At 37.1% G+C, this 23,560-nt stretch overlaps 1 protein-coding gene across 1 annotated transcript in view; it reads left to right on the plus strand.

The window, feature by feature from the left end:
* Positions 1-23,560, plus strand: part of DNAH11 (dynein axonemal heavy chain 11) — a 179,082-nt gene that overhangs the window by 151,776 nt on the left and 3,746 nt on the right. Inside the window, exons 73-79 of the mRNA XM_015810808.1 lie at positions 1,293-1,420; positions 12,860-13,087; positions 13,968-14,159; positions 16,581-16,700; positions 22,092-22,334; positions 23,035-23,217; positions 23,364-23,479. Coding sequence (XP_015666294.1) covers positions 1,293-1,420; positions 12,860-13,087; positions 13,968-14,159; positions 16,581-16,700; positions 22,092-22,334; positions 23,035-23,217; positions 23,364-23,479 — 1,210 coding nt within the window. The remainder of the gene's footprint in view (positions 1-1,292; positions 1,421-12,859; positions 13,088-13,967; positions 14,160-16,580; positions 16,701-22,091; positions 22,335-23,034; positions 23,218-23,363; positions 23,480-23,560) is intronic.

Raw genomic sequence — 23,560 nt, forward strand, 5'->3', positions numbered from 1 at the left:
ACATATGTGGTCTTTAAAATAACAGAAAGGTCAATATTTTGAATTCAAGACACAAAGTCCATATGTTAAAATATAATCCTGATATTTATTTATTTACGTGATCAGATTAATCCTATTTATTTAAGTCCATTGACTTAAATAGGCAAAAATCAATAGGAATTTGGGGACCAAGATATGAAGAAGCATTTTGGCCCAGTATCTCAGAGTCTTAAACCATGATTTTGCCAATCTGTATTATAGGTGTTTGTTATAGATAGTTTGCTCTGGCTGGTAACAAAACATTTCTCCAAATATTGTTGGGCTACAAATTCCACAGAATTTCCCTTAATTTATTATTGGTAATAATGGCAGCTCTTACTCTGACTTAGAACAGGATTTAGTCTTTAATTAATACATGTTAAGCTCACCACCACCACCCCCCAAAAAAATCCCACAAACAAGCATTATCCCAATATAAAGCAGATTTAAATTTGCAATTGTTTTCTTCAACAAGAGTTAAGTTTTTAAAGACTTCCTCCTCTGTGCCTTAAACCACCATTCACCCTGGAAGTGGATAAAAAGTGTGCAGCTATTAACGCTGCAGTACGAAGAAATTTTTAGAATTGAACATTCCTCTGCTTGGCATAATGCAAGCTCTTTTGTGCCGTTTCTTACCTTTTGACTAGATGAGGGCCAGAGGGCAATTTTCTCTATGCTCATGTAATCTTGCACCCCCTGTGACTAAATAATGGTCATTATACAAACTATATTCATTGTGTAAGAAACTGTCGCATTGTACTTAGGATTACTATTCCCCACTGACTCTGCTGAGAATACCAGGTTAATACAGCTGTGACCTGACTGTGCTCAATTTAGACCCTGGCCTCACAAGGTGAGAAACTAACACATTTTCCTCCTGAACCAATCAGTTAAAAAACTGATGTGATAGCTACCACATGTTGCTCCCCTTTTTTATAAGGGAAATGATTTTCACCCCCTGTATGACTTTATAAAGCTTGGTAACAATACCTAGCATCTATCAAAATGTCAAAAGGTTCATTATCTTAAAACCAAGGGAGCAGGTTTCTGCAGCTTTCCTTCTCTAATATTAGCCATACAGTAAGGCTGCTCTTGAGAGCTCACAATTTTGCTTGTTGAAATGGGGCTGACTGAAGTACTTCACAAAAAAAAAGCCCATATGTGCATTGTTCCAGTGATAGAGAAATTATTGGTGCATTATCCTCTTTTCTCCTCCAACCCTCTCTCTCTTTCTACTTTTATTTATTTTTCCACCCCTGTTGCCCCACTTGCAGGCAAGAAACTTGGCTTCACAATTGACTCTGGGAAACTTCACAATATTTCTTTAGGACAAGGGCAAGAGATTGTGGCAGAGAAGGCAATAGAAACAGCTGCCAAATATGGTCACTGGGTTATTCTCCAGGTAAGTGTAAAACAATATAATTGATGTACCTTCTCTGCTTCATTTCATAGCAATAATGGTAGTGATAAAAAGGAATGGCTTTCTGAGAAATTCTGAGAGAGGACAATTTTGCAATGTTTTAAACAGATATTTCTTTTCATCCCTAATTATTGCAGAATAAAATGGAATCTTTCTTGTTTTTTGTTTGTTTGTTTGCTTTTTGCCTTATAACTGAAATAAGCTCTTAGCCATAGCAAACTGCTGATTAGGACAGGAAACATGAGGGGAAATTATTGTATGTCATAAAATTTGGGGTAGTATTGTTCTGGAGAAAGTGGTTTAGTACAACTTCTTGTGTTTTTGTTCATGTCTTCTATCATTGGATGGAAAACCTTAGTTAACTAACATATAAATGTGTCTGCATATATTCAAACATGCATTGAGGATATCTATGTCCTTTAAAACATTGTTGTGAGGGCTAATGAAAAATCATGGATGACATATGAGGTTCGCAAGATGTTGAAAGCGCAAAATGTGGCTTTTAAATCCAGCAATATGCTGGCCCTCAGAACAGCCAGGGCCAATTTGAAAAGCACCATAAAAAGAGCACAGCAAGCCCATTGTCAGAAAGTTCAGAACTTTTTTCAGGACCCAAGGAACACTAGGAATCCAGGCCGTTACAGATTATAACGTGGCTCCATCATGTAGTAAGAGCAACAGACATTTTAAATGAGCAGAACACATTTTTGGTAGATTTCAGGCATCAAATAGTACCCCTGCGAGGAAAGCTGGGTGCCATCCTGACAAGCAAGTGCTCAGCTTTAATGTTACCACTGTCCAGAGAACATTGGGGAAAGTTAACATTTGGAAAGGAGCAAGCCCAGATAATATCCCTGGGCGTGTTCTTAGGGAAACAGCTTGTGTTCTTACAGATATTTTCAATCTTTCACTGCAGCAGGCAGTGGGCCCATAGTGTTTTAAGATGGCCATTATTTTGCCAGTACCCAAAAAGTCTATAATTAAGGATCTCAAATGATTACTGTCCAGTTGCACTTACATCCATCATGATGAAATGTTTTGAGACGCTGATAAAGGACATTATTTTAGCCAGCCTCCCTCCAGCATTTGATTCAGTTCAGTTTGCTTACTGTCCAAATCGCTCTATAGAGGATGCTATTTCTTCTGATTTCCATCTGAGCTTGGTGCACTTAGAGGAAAGAAGCACTCATGTGCAAATGCTGTTTGTCAACTTCAGTTTGGTATTTAATACAATCATTCCTCACCATCTAGTAGACAAACTCCTTTGTGCAACTAGATTCTTGATTTTTCTTATTGATAGGTCCCAGTATGTGCAAGCTGGAACTAATATTTCTAACACCATTTTCTTGAGCACAGGTTCTCCTCAAGGCTGTGTCCTAAGTTCGCTGTTGTTCATCCTGTTGACCTATGACTGTTGTGCTAGGTTTGCCATCAACCATATTGTAAAGTATGTAGATGATACAACAGTAGTGGGCCTTATTCAAGATAACAGTGAGGGTGCTTACTGCAAGGAAATAGAGGTTTTGGTAAACTGATGTAACAAAAACAGCCTCATTTTAAACATAGGAAGAACTAAAGAGATCATTGTTGATTTCAGAAAAGGCAGGCACAGCCACACACCTCTGTGTACTAATGATTCACCTGTGGAGGTAGTTAGCAGCATCAAGTTTCTGGGTGTGCAGCTAACGAGTAGGCTAGCTTGGTCATTCAACAGTGAGACACTTGTGAAGCGGGCACAGCAGCACCTGCATTTTCTGCATTGCATGAGAAAAGTACATCTTCCTTCCCCTGTCCTTACCACTTTCTATGATCAAGAGCATCTTGTCATATTGCATTACAGCCTGGTTTGGAAGCATCACTGCTTCAAACAGGAAGGTGGTGCAGAGAGTGGTGAAAGGTTTATTGGTAGTTCACTTCCTTCTATCCAAACCATAACATATAAGCAATGCTTGAGCAAGGTACACAGGATTGTCTTGGATGCTACACATCCTCTTCATGATCTGTTTTCCTTGTTACCTTCTGGGAGGAGGCTTGGTGGTATCCAAAGCAGAACATCCAGATTCAGTCACAGTCTTGTTCCATATAGCATCAACCTTGTGAACTCTCACGTTTCCTCTTAGTTAACAAAATATAGTACAAATCAAATGCCCTGCATAAGATAACAATTTCAGCTTGGGAAAGGTCAAGATAGGCAATTTGCAACCACTACCTAATGAATTCCACAATCTGTATAGCAATGCTGAACATATTTCAATTTAATGTTATATCCCACCAGCAACCCAAATGTGTCCAAATTTACTTCATGGATTCTTAAGACAGTGTGGAATTGAGAAGGAACATACTTCACAGTGGTTGGATTCAAGATGAAATTGTTGAATTGCTGAAAAGAAGAGGGAGGGAAAGAGGGAGGGAGGGAGACTTCCAATATTCCCTGCCAGCTTCCACGTGGAAAATCAATGCTCACTCCCCTGCTTTTTTGACCACCCGTGGTCATTTTGTTTCTTTATTTAGGTAAAGATATATCTCTGAAACAATGACCCAATGGACCATGAATTGTCTAATAAAATATAAAGTAATTGTGCCAATCGTATTCTAATTCTATTTTCCTTTAATTCTATAATTCAACACTGACTGAATTTGAAAATAGAGAATGTAATAACATAGAGATAATCCTTGACTCAGCGTGTTGTGCTCAATGGAACCGCATCTACATGGAGGGAAGTGTGTAGTGGGGTGCCCCAGGGCTCTGTTCTGGGCCCAGTGCTCTTCAACATCTTCATCAATGATTTGGACAAGGGGATAAATGGGGAAATCATCAAATTTGCAGATGACACCAAGCTGGCAGGAATAGCCAACACTCCAGAAGACAGGCTTAGGATACAGAAGGATCTGGACAGACTTGAACACTGGGCGCTATCTAACAAAATGAAATTCAATAGTGAAAAAAGTAAGGTTCTACATTTAGGCAAGAAAAACCAAATATACAGGTATAGTATAGGGGGTACCTTGCTCAATAGTAGTAACTGTGAGAGGGATCTCAGAGTCCTAGTGGACAATCACTTAAATATGAGCCAGCAGTGTGCTGCAGCTGCCAAAAAGGCCAATACAGTGCTAGGCTGCATTAACAGAGGGATAAATCAAGATCACGTGAAATATTAATACCACTTTACAATGCCTTGGTAAGGCCACACTTGGAATACTGCATCCACTTTTGGTCACCACGATGTAAAAAAGATGTTGAGACCCTAGAAAGAGTACAGAGAAGAGCAACAAAGATGATTAGGGGACTGGAGGCCAAAGCATATACAGTAAGGAAAGGCTGCTGGAATTGGGTATGTCTAGTTTAATGAGAAGGACGAGGGGGGACATGATAGCAGTATTCCAATATCTCAGGGGCTGCCACAAAGCGCCTGAAGGCAGGACAAGAAGCAACGGATGGAAACTAATCAAGGAGGGAAGCAACCTAGAACTAAGGAGAAACTTCCTGACAGTTAGAACAATTAACCAGTGAAACAACCTGTCTCCAAAAGTGGTGAATGCTCCAACACTGGAAGTTTTTAAGAAGAGATGGACAGCCATTTGTCTGAAATGGTATAGGGTTTCCTGCCTGAGCAGGGGGTTGGACTAGATGACCTCCAAGGTCCCTTTCAACTTTATTATTATTATTATTATTATTACTTATGACCATAGTGGGACAGACAATTCCATCACTAAGTGAAGCATGCCTGATGTGTGTCATGCCTGATTTTATGACCTTTTTCACTTTGGCCATTAAGTGAATCACTACAGTCATTAAAGTGGATCGTGTAGTTGTTAAGCAAATCTGGCTTCCCCTATTGATTTTTTTGCTTGTTAGAAGCTGGGTGTTAGGTTTCAAATGATCGTAGTATGAACTGAAGACACTGCAACCCATTGTAAATACATGCTGGTGGCCAAACACCTAAACTTTGATTATGTGCCCATGGGGGAATGATGCAAGTGACACAAGATCAGCCCTAAGTCACTTTTTTCAATACCATTGTAACTTTGAATCATAAATTGAGGTCTACCTGTATTCTATAGAAATGGAGTATTTCATTTTCCAAAATATATAATAAATATATTGGGGAATAAATAATGTAAAAGAAAATGCCGTTTAACGAATATTCATTACTGGATAGGTTAAATCATTTGGGGGGGAAATAAACAGAAATTAAATAAAATGCCAATAATGGAATTGATAATATCAGAGAATTACTGTCTTGGCCCCCAATTTAATATATGATTTGTTTCTGCAATAGGAATATGAGAGGGCAGAGCTATTTATGTAGTGCCATTTTGCCTGGCAAAATCCCAGTTACAATGACCTACTATTATCATGTTAGTTGTCACTACAAATGGAATGCACTTATGATTGTGGTTCTGCAATCTCAGTTGTCAAAGAATCTGTGAATGTTTTATACCATTTTGTGGCCAGTCTTGGCAAAATGATTTCCAAGGCTGAGTTAAAACATGTCCAAGTAGCTTGGGACATTCTGGTAAATGCAGAACAGACCCAGGCCCTCCACAGCACAGATGCATTACCTATGAGGGCAAACAGGCTTGCTTTACAAGCAAAGGCTGTAAAATTTATTCTCAGGATTTCAGATTCAATGGCAAGGCTTGATTACAAGACCTCTTTAGTCTCCACCTCTGTTTTCTCACCCACTGTGTCTCAGATATTGTTTGACTTCACATTAATGATATATAACAGATGGCACAAGAAACTACTGTTATTTGTAATAGTCATGGTCTCTTGAAATTCCTCTGAGTGTCTTCTCAGAACTTTGTAGAAAGGCATCTCTCTCTTTTCCCTTCATCCCTTGCAAAATTTGGGCTTAGTGCATATTTGGAGATAATGAAGTCCTTGTTAATATGCAGTGCTTTTTTTTTTTGTAAAAACAAAAGGTGCCAGAACTCACACACGTCATACAACCCGCCTTGCCTACCCTACAAGGTTTACCTTTGTAGTTGAAAAAAACCCCTTCAATTTTTAGTGTATCTAAAAGACTAGGATTTTGTTCAAGGCAACTCTGGAAAATCCATCAAAAAAAGGTGCAGAACTCCATTCCGGTGCGTTTTATGACAAAAAAAAGCCCTGCATATTTTTAAACATTTTTGCTAATCTCACCGGTGTTAAATGCCATCTGTATAACATTTTGTATAAGTTTTCTTTTTATGTTGCCGCTTTTGTTATTTTAGAGTTTCTTTCCCATAAGCTTTGCCACTTTTCTAATTCTATATTATATCCAAAGTTCTTTGCCCATATTATCATTGTTTCTTTTACTCGTTCCTCTTCCATCTTTAAGCTTAAGAAATATTTGTAGCTTTTTTATCAGTTCTTCATCTGTTTTCAGCAATATCTGGTCAAATTCTGTCTGTTCTTTGTAAAATCCCATTGTTTTAAAATCTTTTTCGTATCTCGTTTTAATTTGCAAATATGACCACCATGATAAATCAATATCCTGCTCTTCCAAATCTTATCTATACTTCAATTTCCCTTCATTGTCCAGAATATCTTTATAGGTCACAACTTTCTCATAATTAATCAAGTTTGGGTAAGCAAATGTTTCAATTGTTTAAAGCCATCCAGGTATTTTAATATAAATTTTCGCTTTTATTTTTTCCCATTTTAAGAAAAGTGCATTTCTTATATAATGATTTTGAAAATATCTATGTATTTTATTCTTCTCATACCACAGAAAGGCATGCCATCCCAGTTGTAGGTCGTCCCCCTCTAGGTATAGTCATCTTTTGTCTCTAAGCATTGTCCACTCTTTTATCCATGTTAATATAGTTGCTTGGCAATATAGCGTCCAGTCTGGCAGTCCAAGTCCTCCATTTTCTTTTGCTTCTTGTAACATTTTCAGTCTAATTCTGGCTTTTTTTCCTTGCCAAATAAATTTCAGTATTATTGTATTTAGTTCATCAAAAAAGGTTTTTCCCAATCTTATAGCTATTGTTTGAAATAAAAAAAAGTATTTTTGGTAAAATATTCAATTTCACTGTTGCTATTCTCCCCAGCGTTGAAAGTTGTGGATTTTTCCACTTTTCCAGATCTAGTTTTATTTGTTTTAATAATCTTACATAGTTGTCTTCTTTAATTGTTGTAAATCTTGCTGTTAGATGGATTCCCAAATATTTAGCTTTTTTAACTATATATATAACTTATAATGACCGCCACCCCCCCGCCCCTACCCCGGGCCCTCGGCCGATGGAATGCTTGGAAACCTGGTGGGCACAGATCAACAAGGGGAACTCCCCCTTCCATGCCCAACCAGGTCTCGGTGATACCCGCCAGGTCCGCTCCATCTCTAGTTTAGAGTAAGGTGACTCTGAGCCTCCTGACTTAATTAGGAATTAGGGATTTGAGGGCTCTAGCCAGCTCCACAACTGTGCTTTTCTCTGCACCCCAAGCAAAGCCACAGAGCCATGATTCCTAGCCTTTCTGGAAGGCTGTCCTGTGGATGCGTTTAAACTGAAGATATTAACACAGTTCACGAAGAAATTGCCTGAAAGAAGATGTGCAAATATTTTTAAAATATTTTGATTCAAAAGTTATTCTAAAAATTATTCTAAAATGTTTTTCTTGATCCTAGATTATTTTGATTCCTGTTTCACTTCATCATTATCATTACCTATATCATGCTATCTGTCATATTACCTCTTTGAATTCTAAATCCTACAGTCAGACATGCAAGTTGACAAGTAAATAAATAAAACCAAAGATCTCTTACCTCAAACAGGAGTTTCCCTGCGTAATACAGGAATGTCTCCATTATAATTGAAATGTGCGAAACTAAGCTAAACTAAACTAATCCTAACTAAACTAATTCAACAAATATATGAAATATGATAAATAAACAAATAAACAGTATGTGTAAATAGGTAAATATTAAGTAAAATGAATAAACAAATAAATACTGTAAAATAAAACAAACCAAAGCTACATAAATAAATACAGATAAATAAAAGCACAAGAAAATATAAACAACCAAATAAAAGCAAATGAACCTAACTAAGCGCCCACATGAGATAAAACTCTTGAGTGAATAGTTTTCACTCAGCCTACCAAAAAGTTTTATTTACTTCTCCTTTGTGAGCTCATGTCCCTGTCAGCACCATTATGAGGCATGACCTCAGAAAGAAAAAGCAAAGCAAACTGAGTGGCTGAGTGAATGCTACTCAAATTTTTATTTATTTTTCAATATTGGTAGAAATGTAACTACAAAATTCTGCTGATGCATTTAGTGCAATTAGAGGATGAACTAACAAGAAAAATACACACAGCTGAAAAAGGGCTGCAGTGGTAAATGAGCAGACCTGGAGAGATTTCTGTGCTTGGCAGAGTAAATTGCAATGGGATCTCACTTTAACGAGCTTCCACACATTGCTTCTTGTCCAGCTCTTAGGTGCTTTTGAGAATAAGTCAACCCCCTCATCTGTATGGCTGCCCCTCAATTACTGAAAGACAACTGTCATGTCACCCCTAATCTTTCTCTTTGATAGGCTAGACCAGGGGTAGGCAATCTTGGCTCTTTTATGACTCGTGGACTTCAACTCCCAGAATTCCTGAGCCAGCATGGCTGGCTCAGGAATTCTGGGAGTTGAAGTCCAGGAGTCATAAAAGAGCCAAGGTTGCCTATCCCTGGGCTAGACATAGCTAGAGTATAACTAGTAAGTTAGAAGGTTATTGCTTGAATTTGGCAAGATTCTGTTGATTAGGTTTAAACAAATAAAGGGTTGAACTTAATTGGATTATGCTGTGCCATTCCTGATCTTGGGCCTGACATTTCCTTCAACTATGGGATTTCTAGTTTTTTTTGGATATCTATTATTATGGTCTTTTATATTTGTATTTGCTATTTTTCTCTCCCTAGGTTTTGAGAGGGTAAGAGTGAGGGATGGGAGGGATAGTTTCAGGCTTTCATGATTCTGTTAACGTAACCTCTAACGTAGGTAGAACTAGCATTTCTGGTTCTGCTTCTTGTCTAGACACTAGAAATGTTACATTAATATCAGGCCCATCATACATCTTGCAAATCAATTTAATGTCAGTTTTTGATGCAAGGATATTATATATTCTTATTGGAAAGTTTATTTGATTTTCACCTTGGAAAAATGGTTAAGCAAGCTGGGGAAGTTTGTTTTGATGTACAGAATAATTTTCTACCTTACAAGTAAATCTGATGTAGAATTCAGTTCTCACTGGAAACCATCCTTGGAGTATACTGTAACTGAATACATGGATTTATGCCTCATCCAAAATTTAACAGAATAACAGAATTGGAAGGGATCTTGCTCAGGCAGGAAACTCTATGCTATTTCAGACAAATGGTTGTCCAATCTCTTCTTAAAAACTTCCAGTGTTGGAGCATTCACAACTTCTGAAGGCAAGTTGTTCCACTGATTGTTCTAAGTGACAGGAAATTTCTCCTTAGTTCTAGGTTGCTTCTCTCTTTGATTAGTTTCCATCCATTGCTTCTTGTCCTGCCTTCAGGTGCTTTGGAGAATAGCTTGACTCCCTCTTTGTGGCAATCCCTGAAATATTGGAACACTGCTATCATGTCACCCCTAGTTCTTCTTTTCATTAAACTAGACATACTTAATTCCAGCAACCTTTCTTTATACATTTTAGCCTCCAATCCCGTAAAATTTTCGAAGGATAGAGTTTCCAAGGATAAAGGCCCCAGTAATTCTGCACATAAATGCAACTCTCTACTATTCTTTGCCGAAGCATGGTATGTGGTGTAAAGTTTATCAATAAATGATTTGAATCTATTTATTCCTGAAGTTTCCTTGACAGCATCACCTACTGATAATTCCAGTCTGTGATTAGCACAATGCCAAACTATAAGAGAAAGAAAATATTCTGACAGCAATTTTTTCACTCCACTTTTATACCCTAACATCACAGCAGCGCCATCGCATGCCAGAGAAACCAAATATTTTTTAAATAATCTTCTGTCATCTCATAAGAGTGAAGACATTGGAATAAGGAATCAAATACTCCTGCTGTTACTTTTTCAAGTTCTGCCAAATCCGAAACCAAATTTATCGGTGAATTCATTCCAACACCTTTGATACAGCATTGAACATATACTATTAGGTAGGTTTTTTTGCTTATTGTGGTTGATTCATCAATTATCAATAAAATTTTATTATTGGATTGAACAATTTCTTTAACCACAGTTTTCCTCGTTTTTTCACTTATATGATTACCAGTGTTAATACACGCATTTGTAGAATGAAGAATACAACCCATTTCAACTCCATTCAGTTCTTGAAGATCAATTTCAGTTTCAAAATGATGGAATGATTGATTTTCCTTTGCAGTTATTATTTTTTTTATGAGATAATGAGGTTAAAAAAACATTCCCAAGAGTCATTTTTTCGCTTTCAGCAACTATTTTTAATGCTGCTTTATGTGGAGCAGATTCTCTGTAATCAAAAAATTTTTTTTGAAATGAGCTCAATTGTTGCTTCCTATCTTTACCAGAATAGGTTATCTTATTGTTGGTCCATTCTTTGGAAAGTTTCATTCCCATTTTATTTCAGTTCCAAGAGTTCCAACTTTTCTACAAGGCGTACAGCCAACTTTCATTTTGTAAACACAGAGCCATTCATTTTTCAAGCAAAAATCATTTTTTGATCATAGGTCCAGCAGTCCGGTGAGTCATTTGTAGTTTGGCATTGCTTCTCAAGATCAGATTCAGAAATATCAACAAGTGTCGTTATTTTCATGTGTTCTGTCATTGTGTCTGTTAATATTCTGGCCTTTTTATTAGCAGGACTGGTGGTTGAGAAGTAATTTTTTTCATTTTTAAATTTGGGGTCACACTTTTACAGTAAAAAATTTTAAAAAATAAATTCACCAATGATTTTTTAAAATAAAGAAATTATTTATCTTTTGCACATAGTCAATCACTGTATACATACCAACACACGTCAGTTGTGTAGTGAAACAACGGTTGCCACCCTCAGTAAGCACTCAGCGTGCGACCACATGACCAATCACAAGCCCAGCAGTGACCACCTCCCAACAAATCCCGCAAAAGGCGGTGTAAACATTAAGGGCTACACAACCCTTAAGCCCTTTGTCTTGGAACTGGCTTTGTCTGAAACCAATAACACTTAATCCATGTTTCGCCTGCAAATGCAGTAGATGCCACCTGAGGGTTCCCCTTGCAGTTCTTTCTAGACCCAGAACTACGCAGAATTAAGCACTGCTCCTCTCACCTCCCACCCCCGGTCCTCTCTTACTAACAAGAAGATGGTACAGTTGGGCAGCAGGAAGGGGTGCAAAGTTTCCGCCAACTCGCCTCCGCTGCAGACAACTTTGATGCACAGCATTTGCAGGCCAGATCCCTTGGAGCGCTTGGAGGTGCAAACACAGCTGTCAATGACCAGATCCAGGCAATTCCTGTTGGCTTTCGAAAGCCAACAGAGGGAGTAGCACAGCCCGTGCATGGAAAGGGGGTGGTGCCTTGGTTCTCCTGCATTTTGGCGGGTCTAAATAAGAGGTGGTGGCGGTGCCACTCATGGCATAGTCGGCATGCATGGCAGCCCTCTGGCAGTGAAAGGGAGTCGCTGTCCACTATCATGCCTCTTCTCCTCCTCCTCCTCCTCCGCAGTGGGCCAGAGACGGGAGGTGCTCCCTCACCCTCGCACTGCCACTTCGCGCCGTCGAATCTCTGGGTGGACCACACAGAGAGTGCTTTCGCACTGCCTCCCACCTTTCAGCCGTTGGAGGAATTATTTTTTTTAATTTTTTTGTCTTCAAGTGTTTCTCGGGGGGGGCAGCATGTGCTGCCTCCGAGGGACACTCCCTCTCCCCTCAGAAGACAGCATCCGAGTCTGGTGGTGCAAGCACATGAGTCGTACCCTGGGACTAACCATGCGCCAAAGAGCGTGAGCTGAGTGAAGAGCCACCTTCACTAGTGTTTCTGTGGAAGTTGAAAATCTGTTGAAAAAAGGTGCCGGAACGCCATTCCGTGCGTTCTATGAGAAAAAAAATCCTGTTAATATGAAAGATATTAAAGTACAGTGTAGTAAAAAAAACTACATTGTACTCATTATATTTATAATTTAAAATGAAATTAAGTTATGAACTTACCAAAGGCAATTTGTTCTGGGTTTTGTTTTGTTTTTGTAATTGCTACCTAGCTTTGCCAAGAGTTGATAATATTATTAGCTGGGGCCAATGGTGGGATTCAGCTGGTTCGCACCAGTTCGGCAGAATCGGTAGCTAATTTTTTGTTGCCCAGGCCCAGAATGGAATTCCGGAAGCGGCATCCACACAGAGAACCAGTTGTTCACATGTTTGAATCCCACCACTGGCTGGGGCCATTTCTAAATGATAACAATGTATTTATAATGAATGTTTTGCATTTTCTTAAACAGAATATACATCTTGTTGTGAAATGGCTGGGGACCTTAGAGATACTGGTGGACAAGTACAGTAAAGGAAGTCACTCTGACTATCGTCTTTTTATCAGTGCTGAGCCTGCTCCCACTCCTGAAGAGCATGTTATACCTCAAGGAATTTTAGAAAACTCTATTAAACTTATTAATGAACCTCCTACAGGAATTTTGGCTAATTTTCATGCTGCTCTCTACAATTTTGACCAGGTAATAATATTACACCCCCCCCCTCTCTCTCTCTCTCTCTCTCTTTCTCTCTCTATCTCTCTCTCTGTGTGTGTGTGTGTGTGTGTGTGTGTGTGTGTGTTTGTATGTATGTGTGTGTGTGTGTGTGTGTGTATCTCCTAAAGTCAACCCATAGTCAAGCATACCAAAGAATGATCTATTCTGGAATTAAGGGATTTAAGAAATTACATAAATGAAGCACTTTATACTGTAATTCAAAAGGGAAATAGGTATCTTGTTACATAATGTCATTTACAATATCGAGATATGATTTTTTTCTTCATATATAGTTATATAGTTATACATAATTTGTATATTATATTTGAGACTTTAGCCATTTAGGAAGCTACTTTCTATATATAGTGCCCTGCTAAATGCTTTCAATCAGTCTGTTTTTGCAGTCAGATGGGCAGTAAACAGAATAGGTTTGTGGGGCCCAGTTGGAATAAACAGACTATCCATCAAATTACACCTGATCTATAGCTGAATTCTTAAATAGATGATACGGAAGAATGCCGTGTAAAAGGTTGTCCTAAGCTGCATGCAGTTTTGAGTAATGTCTAATCTGCCAAATAATAGTGCAGTGAATAGTGCCTATATTAAAAAACAGGAATATAACACCTACATGTTACTAATGCATAGGTTGCTGTGGTAACAATTCTATTGTTTTTTAAACATTTTTGCTAAACTGAATATACTCAGATTTTGCATGCTTTTGCTCATAGATTCTGCATAGTTTTTTTTGCCACTTTGTGAAAATGTAATTACTGCTTATACAGAAAACACAGTTGTAAACTGCAAAGCCTCTTGTTGATATGTGTTTTGATACAAATATTCTGCTTTCATGTTTCTTTGTTATCAGGATACGCTTGAATTGTGTACACGAGAACAGGAGTTTAAAAGTATTTTCTTTTCTCTGTGCTATTTTCATACTTGTGTTTCTGGGAGACTCAAATTTGGACCTCAAGGATGGAATCGAAGATACCCCTTTAATATGGGAGACCTCACCATCTGTGTTAATGTGCTCTACAATTATTTAGAGGCAAACACTAAAGTAAGAACTAAGAGATTAAGCAATTTCTTGACAAAAAGAATTGGGAATTTAGAAATGAGTAAACAATGTAATCATTTTTCCTTTAAAAGCAATAGCTGGAAATTTGCCTATTGTTGATCAGGCAGTTCAAAAATTCTCACAGAGGATATGTAAACTTTCTAACATAGGTTGAAGTGGTTCAGTGATACTGGCTTAGCTAAAGTAAACAAACAAGCAAATAAATAAATAAAATTGTCCTTCATTATATTAGCAAAAACAGTGGTTTATACATGTGCATATGCGCCAGATTCATTAGGCAGGTAATGAAGCATTTGTACAACTATAATTACATACAGCAGACCTGACAGTTCATAACACTGCATTAATAATCACTACAATTAATTCTGATCATAGAAACAATTTAGAACACATTATATATATATAAATAATGGTGCATTTCTTTCATGTGTCATTATTATGTATTAAGAAGGCCACCTTGTTGTGACTTTCTTAGGCATGTTCCCACTGAATTTGGGTTTAAAATTAGATGACTGATTCAGCTTATGATTACTTGTCTGTCGGAGAAACCATGCAGATGATATAGTCTGCTGAGCCTTTTATACATACGTGTAAGAATATCTGTAGAGCTACAGCCTTACTGGAACAAATTTTGTAGAACTTGTGGAATAAATTTTGTGGAACATGCACTTCGCTACTATAATGCTTTATAAATTAATATCTATATTGGGTAGCTTATAATAAAATAATGACAAATGATAGCCAGTTTTATGTTAAAGCATGGTTGCCAGGAGTAAATTCTGTCTTGAAGGCACACTCACAATAAGATGTTAAGCTCAAATACTTTTCTTGTGCTTCAGGAAAAAGAAATGTGTTTTTGAGGGGTCCTTGGTGCTCTCTGAGCTTGGTTGTTTTCTTGCAGACATTACATTATCCAAACTAGGTTGCATCATTCAGTGCTCTGAGCAGTGATGATGTTATCTAGTTTGGGTAATGAATGTCTGCAAGAAAACAATCAAGCTCAGAGAGCACTAGGATCCCTCATGTCGATATTTTATTCTGCTACTCCAGAACTGACTGTTAAGTATAGCTTATATCTATAAATAATTATAATTTAATAATATGCAGTTTTTTCTAGCCATCCTTTTATGTTGCATTTCCAAACAGAGGACAATAACTAAATTGATTTTATATTTAGATGTGTATATAATCTAAATTTAAAATAAAATATATGTGTAAATAAATTTAATTTAGTCCCAATTTATTTATTTTCTTTCCATTATATTAAAAAGCTTAACTTCTGATGGTTTCTGGGAATCATACCCAAGACCAGGGGTAGGCAACCTTGGCTCTTTTATGACTCGTGGACTTCAACTCCCAGAATTCCTGAGCCAGCATGGCTCAGCTTGGAAACCTCTCCCTTTCCCCTCAGCATGGCTGGCTCAGGAATTCTGGGAGTTGAAGTCCACGAGTCATAAAAGAGCCAAGGTTGCCTACCCCTGCCCAAGACCTTTGGTGAGCTCATATAACTTCAATGTAATCTTGCCAATCTCACTTTGGAAGCCTCCACCCTGGGAGTTGAAATTTACATATTGGTAGGACATTGAAGCTATGGAAGATTGATGTAAGATTACTGTTATTAAATTGTCTTAGATACCACATGAACAAGTTTGACCTTTTTTTTAACAAATTGGTGTTGGTGGTTTAAGTATAAAATTATAGACTTGGGAATTAATATAGTTTGATTTTTAAATATATATATATATTCATTTCCTTGCTGAAAACATTTTGTATTCTAAATTTTGTAGAAATTGGCAGGATAGAATATAAATGTGACTCATATCAAAATTCAGCAATTTATCCTTTGAAACAAAATGCCAATGAACTGGTTTCTTTTAACTATGTTTTCAAAAGTATTTTTTCTTAAATATAGAAATGTTAATAAATCATCCTGACTAAATTATTGGAACACCTACATGTCTGGCTTTTGCTGAAACATCACATTACATATCATATCTTGCTCATTATTCTCCAGAAATGAAAACATTTCAATTCATGTTAAGGAAATAATAAAAAAATATTAAGACACTTTAAAAATGTGCAGCTATTTGGTTCATATGCTCATTGCTTTTTTTTCATACTATTATGTTTTGTGTGCTGAGTCACAATAATAACTGAAGAAGATAATCCATTACTATATAACATGTTGCCAGAGCAGGTTATTCTCATGCTCCAATTATAAATCTAGTTTTATGAAAACCAGAAGTATAGTATAGTACAATAATGATTGCAATCTTAGAGGCTTAGACTTTTGTTGTTGTGCTGATGAAGTCACCAATTTTGTTGCAACACTATGATCACAAATAACATTATTTTGTCCTTTAGAAAACAAGTTTACGATTACTGATTTGATTATATCCATAGGTTCCATGGGAAGATTTGCACTATCTCTTTGGTGAGATTATGTATGGTGGACATATCACTGATGACTGGGATCGCAGACTGTGCCACACATATTTGGAAGAATTGATGAGCCCTTCACTGGTAATAATTTATAGCAATGGGAGATTTCATTGGCTTCATTTTGTTGCTAATTTTATTGTGTAACATTCTTACATATGGAGAGAAAGAAAGAGATACATACACATACATGCATACAGAATAGATGTATATGATGATGGACTGTTTGACTGCCTTTTATTTGTTTGGAGATTTCAGAACAGAACTATTGCTTGTTAAACATAAGAGAAACCAGCAACTCAGCCATTCCATTTTGAAAATAATTTTTCCACTTGTATTAAAATGTGCTGCAGCTTTCAAAAAAGCCAATGCAATCCTAGGCTATATTAACAGCGGGATAGAATCAAGGTTCTACATTTAGGCAAGAAAAACCAAATGTACAGGTATAGTATAGGGGGTACCTTGCTCAATAGTAGTAACTGTGAGAGGGACCTCGGAGTCCTAGTGGACAATCACTTAAATATGAGCCAGCAGTGTGCTGCAGCTGCCAAAAAAGCCAACACAGTGCTAGGCTGCATTAACAGAGGGATAGAATCAAGATCACGTGAAGTGTTAATACCACTTTACAATGGCCACACTTGGAATACTGCATCCAGTTTTGGATACCGCGATGTAAAAAAGATGTTGAGACTCTAGAAAGAGTACAGAGAAGAGCAACAAAGATGATTAGGGGACTGGAGGCTAAAGCATATAAGGAACGGCTGCTGGAATTGGGTATGACTAGTTCAGGGGTAGGCAACCTTGGCTCTTTTATGACTCGTGGACTTCAACTCCCAGAATTCCTGAGCCAGCATGGCTGGCTCAGGAATTCTGGGAGTTGAAGTCCACGAGTCATAAAAGAGCCAAGGTTGCCTACCCCTGGTCTAGTTTAACGAACAGAAGGACGAGCGGGGACATGATAGCAGTGTTCCAATATCTCAGGGGCTGCCACACAGAAGAGGGAGTCAAGCTATTTTCCAAAGCGCCTGAAAGCAGGACAAGAAGCAACGGATGGAAACTAATCAAGGAGAGAAGCAACCTAGAACTAAGGAGAAACTTCCTGACAGTTAAAACAATTAACCAGTGGAACAACCTGCCTCCAGAAGCAGTGAATGCTCCAACAGTGGACGTTTTTAAGAAGAGACTGGACAGTCATTTGTCCGAAATGATGTAGGGTTTCCTGCCTGAGCAGGGGGTTGGACTAGATGACCTCCAAGATCCCTTCCAACATTATTATTATTATTATTATTATTATTATTATTATTATTATTATTATTATTATTATTATTATTATTATTATTATTATTATTATTATTAAAGGCAGTTGGGCAAATTTTACAAAGGGGGAAATAGAATGACTCATTCCTCTACAAAGAAAGGTTACAATATATGAGGACTTCATAGTTTATGAAAACAGAAAGATCAAGTAGGGACTACAATTTTTTAAAAGTGGTTAAATAAACTCCTTTTATTTTCATAAATCTAAAATCTAAGTTTATATACAGGTAGTCCTCAACTTACGACCTCATTTGTGCCTGAAGTTTTTGTTGCTAAGTGAGACATTTGTTAAGTGAATTTTCCCCGACGTTCTTGCCACAGTTGTTAAGTGGATCACTGCAGTTATTAAATTACTAACACAATTGTTAAGTGAATCTGGAGTTCCCATTGAGATTGCTTGTCAGAAGGTCGTAAAAGGGGATCATATGAAACCAGGAACTGCAAAAGTCATAAATGCAAATCAGTTGCCCATATCTGAATTTTGATCATGTGACCATGGGAATGCTGCAGCAGTTGTAAGTGTGAAAAATGATGATAAATCCTTTTTTTTTCAGTGCTGTTGTGACTTTGAATGGTCACTAAATCTAAGTTTACATAATTACGGTAAAGTCAAATAATAGAAAATTTAGGTAAAAAAAGAAAGCCTTTCACACAGAAACAAAATACAGAATTTGCTCTCACAAAATGCTGGTTTTTCACCAGCTCTGGACAGACTTCAAAGAATATAAAGAAACTAAAGTGGAATAAGATTATATCAGGATCTATTAGTGATTAAAATAATATGTAATATTCACAAAGTCAATATATTTCTAAATACCACTTGTTGGAGAAAGTTGTTATATTCCTTAGCCCTTGGCTGGTAAAGAAACATGATACTGAATTAAACCACCTTTGATCTATCCTAAAAAAAAATCTTACAATTTCACCCCTAAGAAAGAATCATGTCTAGTAAAGCTCCAGTGATACTAAGGGGATAAACAATGCCAAATTGGTATAGACTGCAGCCTTAGCACACTGTCTTTCCCAAGTATTAGGCATATAGTTAGAGGTGACCGTGGAGGGCACGTCTAGCACCAAAGGTTCATCTGTGATATGGAATACAGAGAGCCTTGAGGCCACTCCATCTTCGCCACCTCATGTTGGAAGTGTCTCCTGTGATGAAAGCAGAGTGAGTTTGCTTGCATTTATTCCCTCCTTAATGAGTAGGTTTTCATATGTCAGAAAGCCACATTCAGTTTAACACAATTGGAAGTCAATTGGAAAGCCTAGGAGTGAGTTACCATGGAGATGGGGAAAGATAAACACTACTGTACTTCTGACCTCCACCAAAGCTGATTTCTCTACATGACAGCTGAGGTCAAGGGGGCAGCGTGGGAAGCTCATTCCATCGGTACCTCGTCTATATCTAGCCCAAGGGTAGGAATTGCTATTTCTAGATGAGGCAGTCCATTAACCTTCACAGCCTGTTCTTTCTTTCAAATAGGTGTCAAATATAGGGATGAACCTGAAAGAAATGATGGAAATTAGATGCCTTTGGTTAACCAAGCTTGAATGTGGGTCTACTTAAATATTACAAAACAGAATAATATCTTTTGATTTAATTGGACAATGGTCTCTCCCCACATAAACCATGAAACAAAAATTCCTTCAATGACAGGCAAACATAAAGAAAGGTCTAGAATTACAGCATTTCCTATACATTTTTTGTTCTCATGTTAACATTTCACCTAACTGAGATGATCAGTAAAATGGGTGGGATATGGTAGCATATTTTTATCATGTTCTACATGGAATATTAGACATATTTTGGGGGCAAAAGCTTCTCTACGTTAGGATTATGAATAAATTATGGCATATGTATACCTATAGAAAATTTATATACAAACAATATCCTGACTGAAATAAATGCTGAACATTTAGACAAACGGTGAAATGATCTGTAAGGAAAATATTCAGTAGGACTAATGTAAAATTTATGTTCTACTTTTCAATTGGGAGCTGAAAGCTGCATACATAGTGCTCTGCTTCCATTTTTCCTCATAACAATTATGTATGTTAGGCTGATAAGAGAATGAATTGCCTAAAGTCCCCCAGAGAGCTGGGCATCTCTATTCATAACCTAAGAAAAGTAACAGAAACATTTGCTTAACTTTTTAATCAATGTTTAAAACTTTCTTCCTTTCAACAGCTCAAGTTGTTCCATTTTTTGTGGTCTGGGATTTCCAAATAGCCTTTAATTAATTAATTAATTGATTGATTAATTAATTAATTAATTTGCAGGGTATGGCTGCCTGTCTCATATAATGTTTCTAGGCAGCTCACAACAAACCATACAAACATGGTTAAAAACAAAAGTACCTTTTCCTCTGGTGCCTGGACAACATTCTTGCCATTCATCTCCTATGTCTAGGAGATAGCCAGGTCATGCTAGTCCTCTGGAAGGCTAAAAGGGTAGGACCCCATAGATCTCAGCTGCAAGACGGTTCCAAAGGGCCAGGATAGCCACTGAGAAGGTGTGACTCTGAGGTCCCATCAGGTGGCAATATTTAAGGGGGAAAATCTGGAGTGTGCCCACCTGTGAATGTTGAAGATGGAAATAAGCTAGAATACCACAACGAAACAAGTTTTCTGTAGCTGTTACATGTGGTTGTTCTGCCTGTACTGTAAAGTAGTCTTCATTGGTAAATTCAAATGATTGAATACCAGGATTGGATCCAAAACAGGTCAGTGAGCAGCATTACACCAGAAGGGAATAACCTTATCCCCTCAATGATATATCCATTTCTCCAGGAACAATGAGAAATTAGTTAGAAAGGTGTAAGGTAGCTTTCCTACCTCAGAAATTATTTGACGTGTGGGCTTTAATTGTCAAAATTTTCAGCAATACCCATGCTGGCTGGATTAATCTACATATTGGCTATATGTCCGAAGGAACTCAGATTAGGACTGGCTGGTGTAAAGGATTATTTGAGCTCCTTGCAAGCTACAGTGGTGGGTGGATAAAGAGCTAGAACCACGGGCAATTAACTGGAAGGGAAGCATAAAAGGATCTCATTTTGTTCATCTTTGCTACTTCAAAAATCTAATATTGTTCAGTGCATCTTGAAAATTAAAAAAAATAAGTAAAGTGTAGATCAGTGGTTCTCAACCTTTTCTTCACCATGGACCCCCTTTAAATATCTTTGATGCCACTGACCAGGGCCATAGACCACCAAGATTTAAATCATAATATTTCTTCAAGCCTTTGTGGACCCTCTGTGATGATATCATGGTCCCCTAGGAGTACGTGGACCACAGGTTGAGAACTGCTGGTATAGATTGGTATGGATCTAATTAGTCCTGTGGTCATAAACTGAGGAGAAATAGATAACCACATATATATTGATGAGATAGTTTAAAAAGCTTTTGCTTACTCAAGATGTCTCACTGAAAGTCGATATGCAGATGAGGGCAGCTTGCCTTAAAATACCATTTGTAATAGTAAAGCAGAGGATGAGCTGTTCTTATGCTTGAAGGAAAGAAAATTATTTCTTTTTTAAAATTATTAGGGGTAATTAATTAATTAATAGATCAACAAGGATATAGAAGAAAACCATCAGATAACTTTTATTGTGCTTTTATAAAGTGGGCAATTTGTGATATAGTCAGTCTTCTGCATTTGTTGCTCAAAGTTAGATAAACTCATAAATCTAAATGTTATTTTACTATTTTACTAAATACTATTTTAAAATAGTAGGAATAATTTGCATTTAAACAAGGTATATAAGCTATGTAGATAAAATGTGTCCTAGGGTATAATTATAAGTTATGTTAAAGACTGAGAAATGTGGAAAAATATCTCATTAAAATCTGTTAATGCCTAATGATTTCCGTGTGACAGAATATGATTTGGCCCGATCAATTCATGCTTATTGTTATCTAAAAGAGTATAAAATTATTGTGGCTTTTTACTGTTTAAAGGCAACTTATTTAACCAGATTGCATCCAGAACTGTTTCTGTTGTACTATCTTGGATAAGAGAGATGGCTTCCTACTTGAAAAATAAATTATTAAAACTACTACAATAAGAAATAAGAATTTTACACTTTCACAGGCAGTATGCCAAAGCATTGAATAGATTTTGCCTGAAGTTGAAAAATGCTCTTTTTCTAATCACAGATTGAAGGCGATTTTGCTTTGGCTCCTGGTTTCCCATCTCCTCCCAATCTGGATTATATTGGTTACCACAAGTATATTGATGACATGTTGCCCCCTGAAAGCCCTGCGTTGTATGGTCTCCATCCTAATGCTGAGATAGATTTCTTAACAGTTCTGTCTGATAACCTGTTCAAAGCTCTGCTGGAAATGCAGCCCAGAAATCTGCTTGCTGGAGAAATTATAGGACAGTCATTAGAAGAAAAGGTGAGGCTGTGATATCCTGCTAATGTTTATTCCATAACACCTTCACAGAACCAGAGTAATTCATAATTTTACTGCAGTCAGAATTAATACTTTGTTCCTTCCGAACATAAATGTTTGACGTGAGAATTGCATTAACTGTTCCAAATAGGGAAGAATTAGTTTTAGTCCATGCCTAAACTGAAACATTTATTTCAATTATTTTTATCCATATGGAGTGAAGCAAAAGGGGGGAACGGCGTGGAGACAGGAAAAAAAAAGTCATGGAAATTGATGATGGCTCAGGTAGAAAAGGGAAGATTTTGAGAGATCAGGTAGACCGCACCAGGAACTGCTGAGGGAAGGAAGAGTGACAAAGCAGTTCACACAACTAACCCTCATAGCCCCATAAAACCCACTCACGAATTTTGTTTCATTTGAACAACTAAAATATGTTGGTTTTTCTTTATGCTGAATTACAGTTAATTCCAAACAGTTTGGCAGAACTTCTGGATTGTGATATTCTGATCTGAGGTTGAAACAAAATGCATTTTCTGTTTCATCTTATCCCAAATGACAAGCATTATCTATATCCCTGTGGAGGTTTTTTTATGCACTCTCCTGCATATTCAACACTTATTCCAACCAGAGTTTGCGTTATAGAGCATGATTAAATGTAAACAAATTGCATACCTGGTTATTTTACTTTTCTTTACTTTATAAGGTGAAAAATGTACTGGATGAAATTTTGGAAAAGCTGCCAGAAGAATTTAATTTAGCTGAGATAATGCAAAAGTCTGCTGTACGAAGCCCATATATTCTTGTGTGTTTTCAAGAATGTGAAAGAATAAATATTCTCGTTAGAGAGATACGGAGATCATTAAAACAATTAGACCTTGGATTAAAAGTAAGGAATATATTACTTTATTGTTATTAAATTTATTGCCACCTATCCTATCATGGGCTACTCTCTATATACATGTACTACTAGGAAAAATTGGATCTTAAACTGGTATTGTAAATGTAAATGTTTGTGTTGGTTCAAATTTCTAGGGTGAGCTAACATTTTCATCTAGTATGGAAACTTTACAATCATCATTGTTCTATGACGAGGTACCAGATGCGTGGACCAGTCTGGCTTACCCATCTACTTACAGTCTTGCACAATGGTAAATGCATTTCTTTAACCAATGGATCTCTTTAGTTACCTTAAAATGATAAATTGTATTTTTGAAAGCAAAAAAAGCATT

This window comes from Protobothrops mucrosquamatus, unplaced genomic scaffold, assembly GCF_001527695.2.
Source record: "Protobothrops mucrosquamatus isolate PMUCROS unplaced genomic scaffold, P.Mucros_1.0 scaffold21, whole genome shotgun sequence".
Lineage (NCBI taxonomy): Eukaryota > Metazoa > Chordata > Lepidosauria > Squamata > Viperidae > Protobothrops > Protobothrops mucrosquamatus.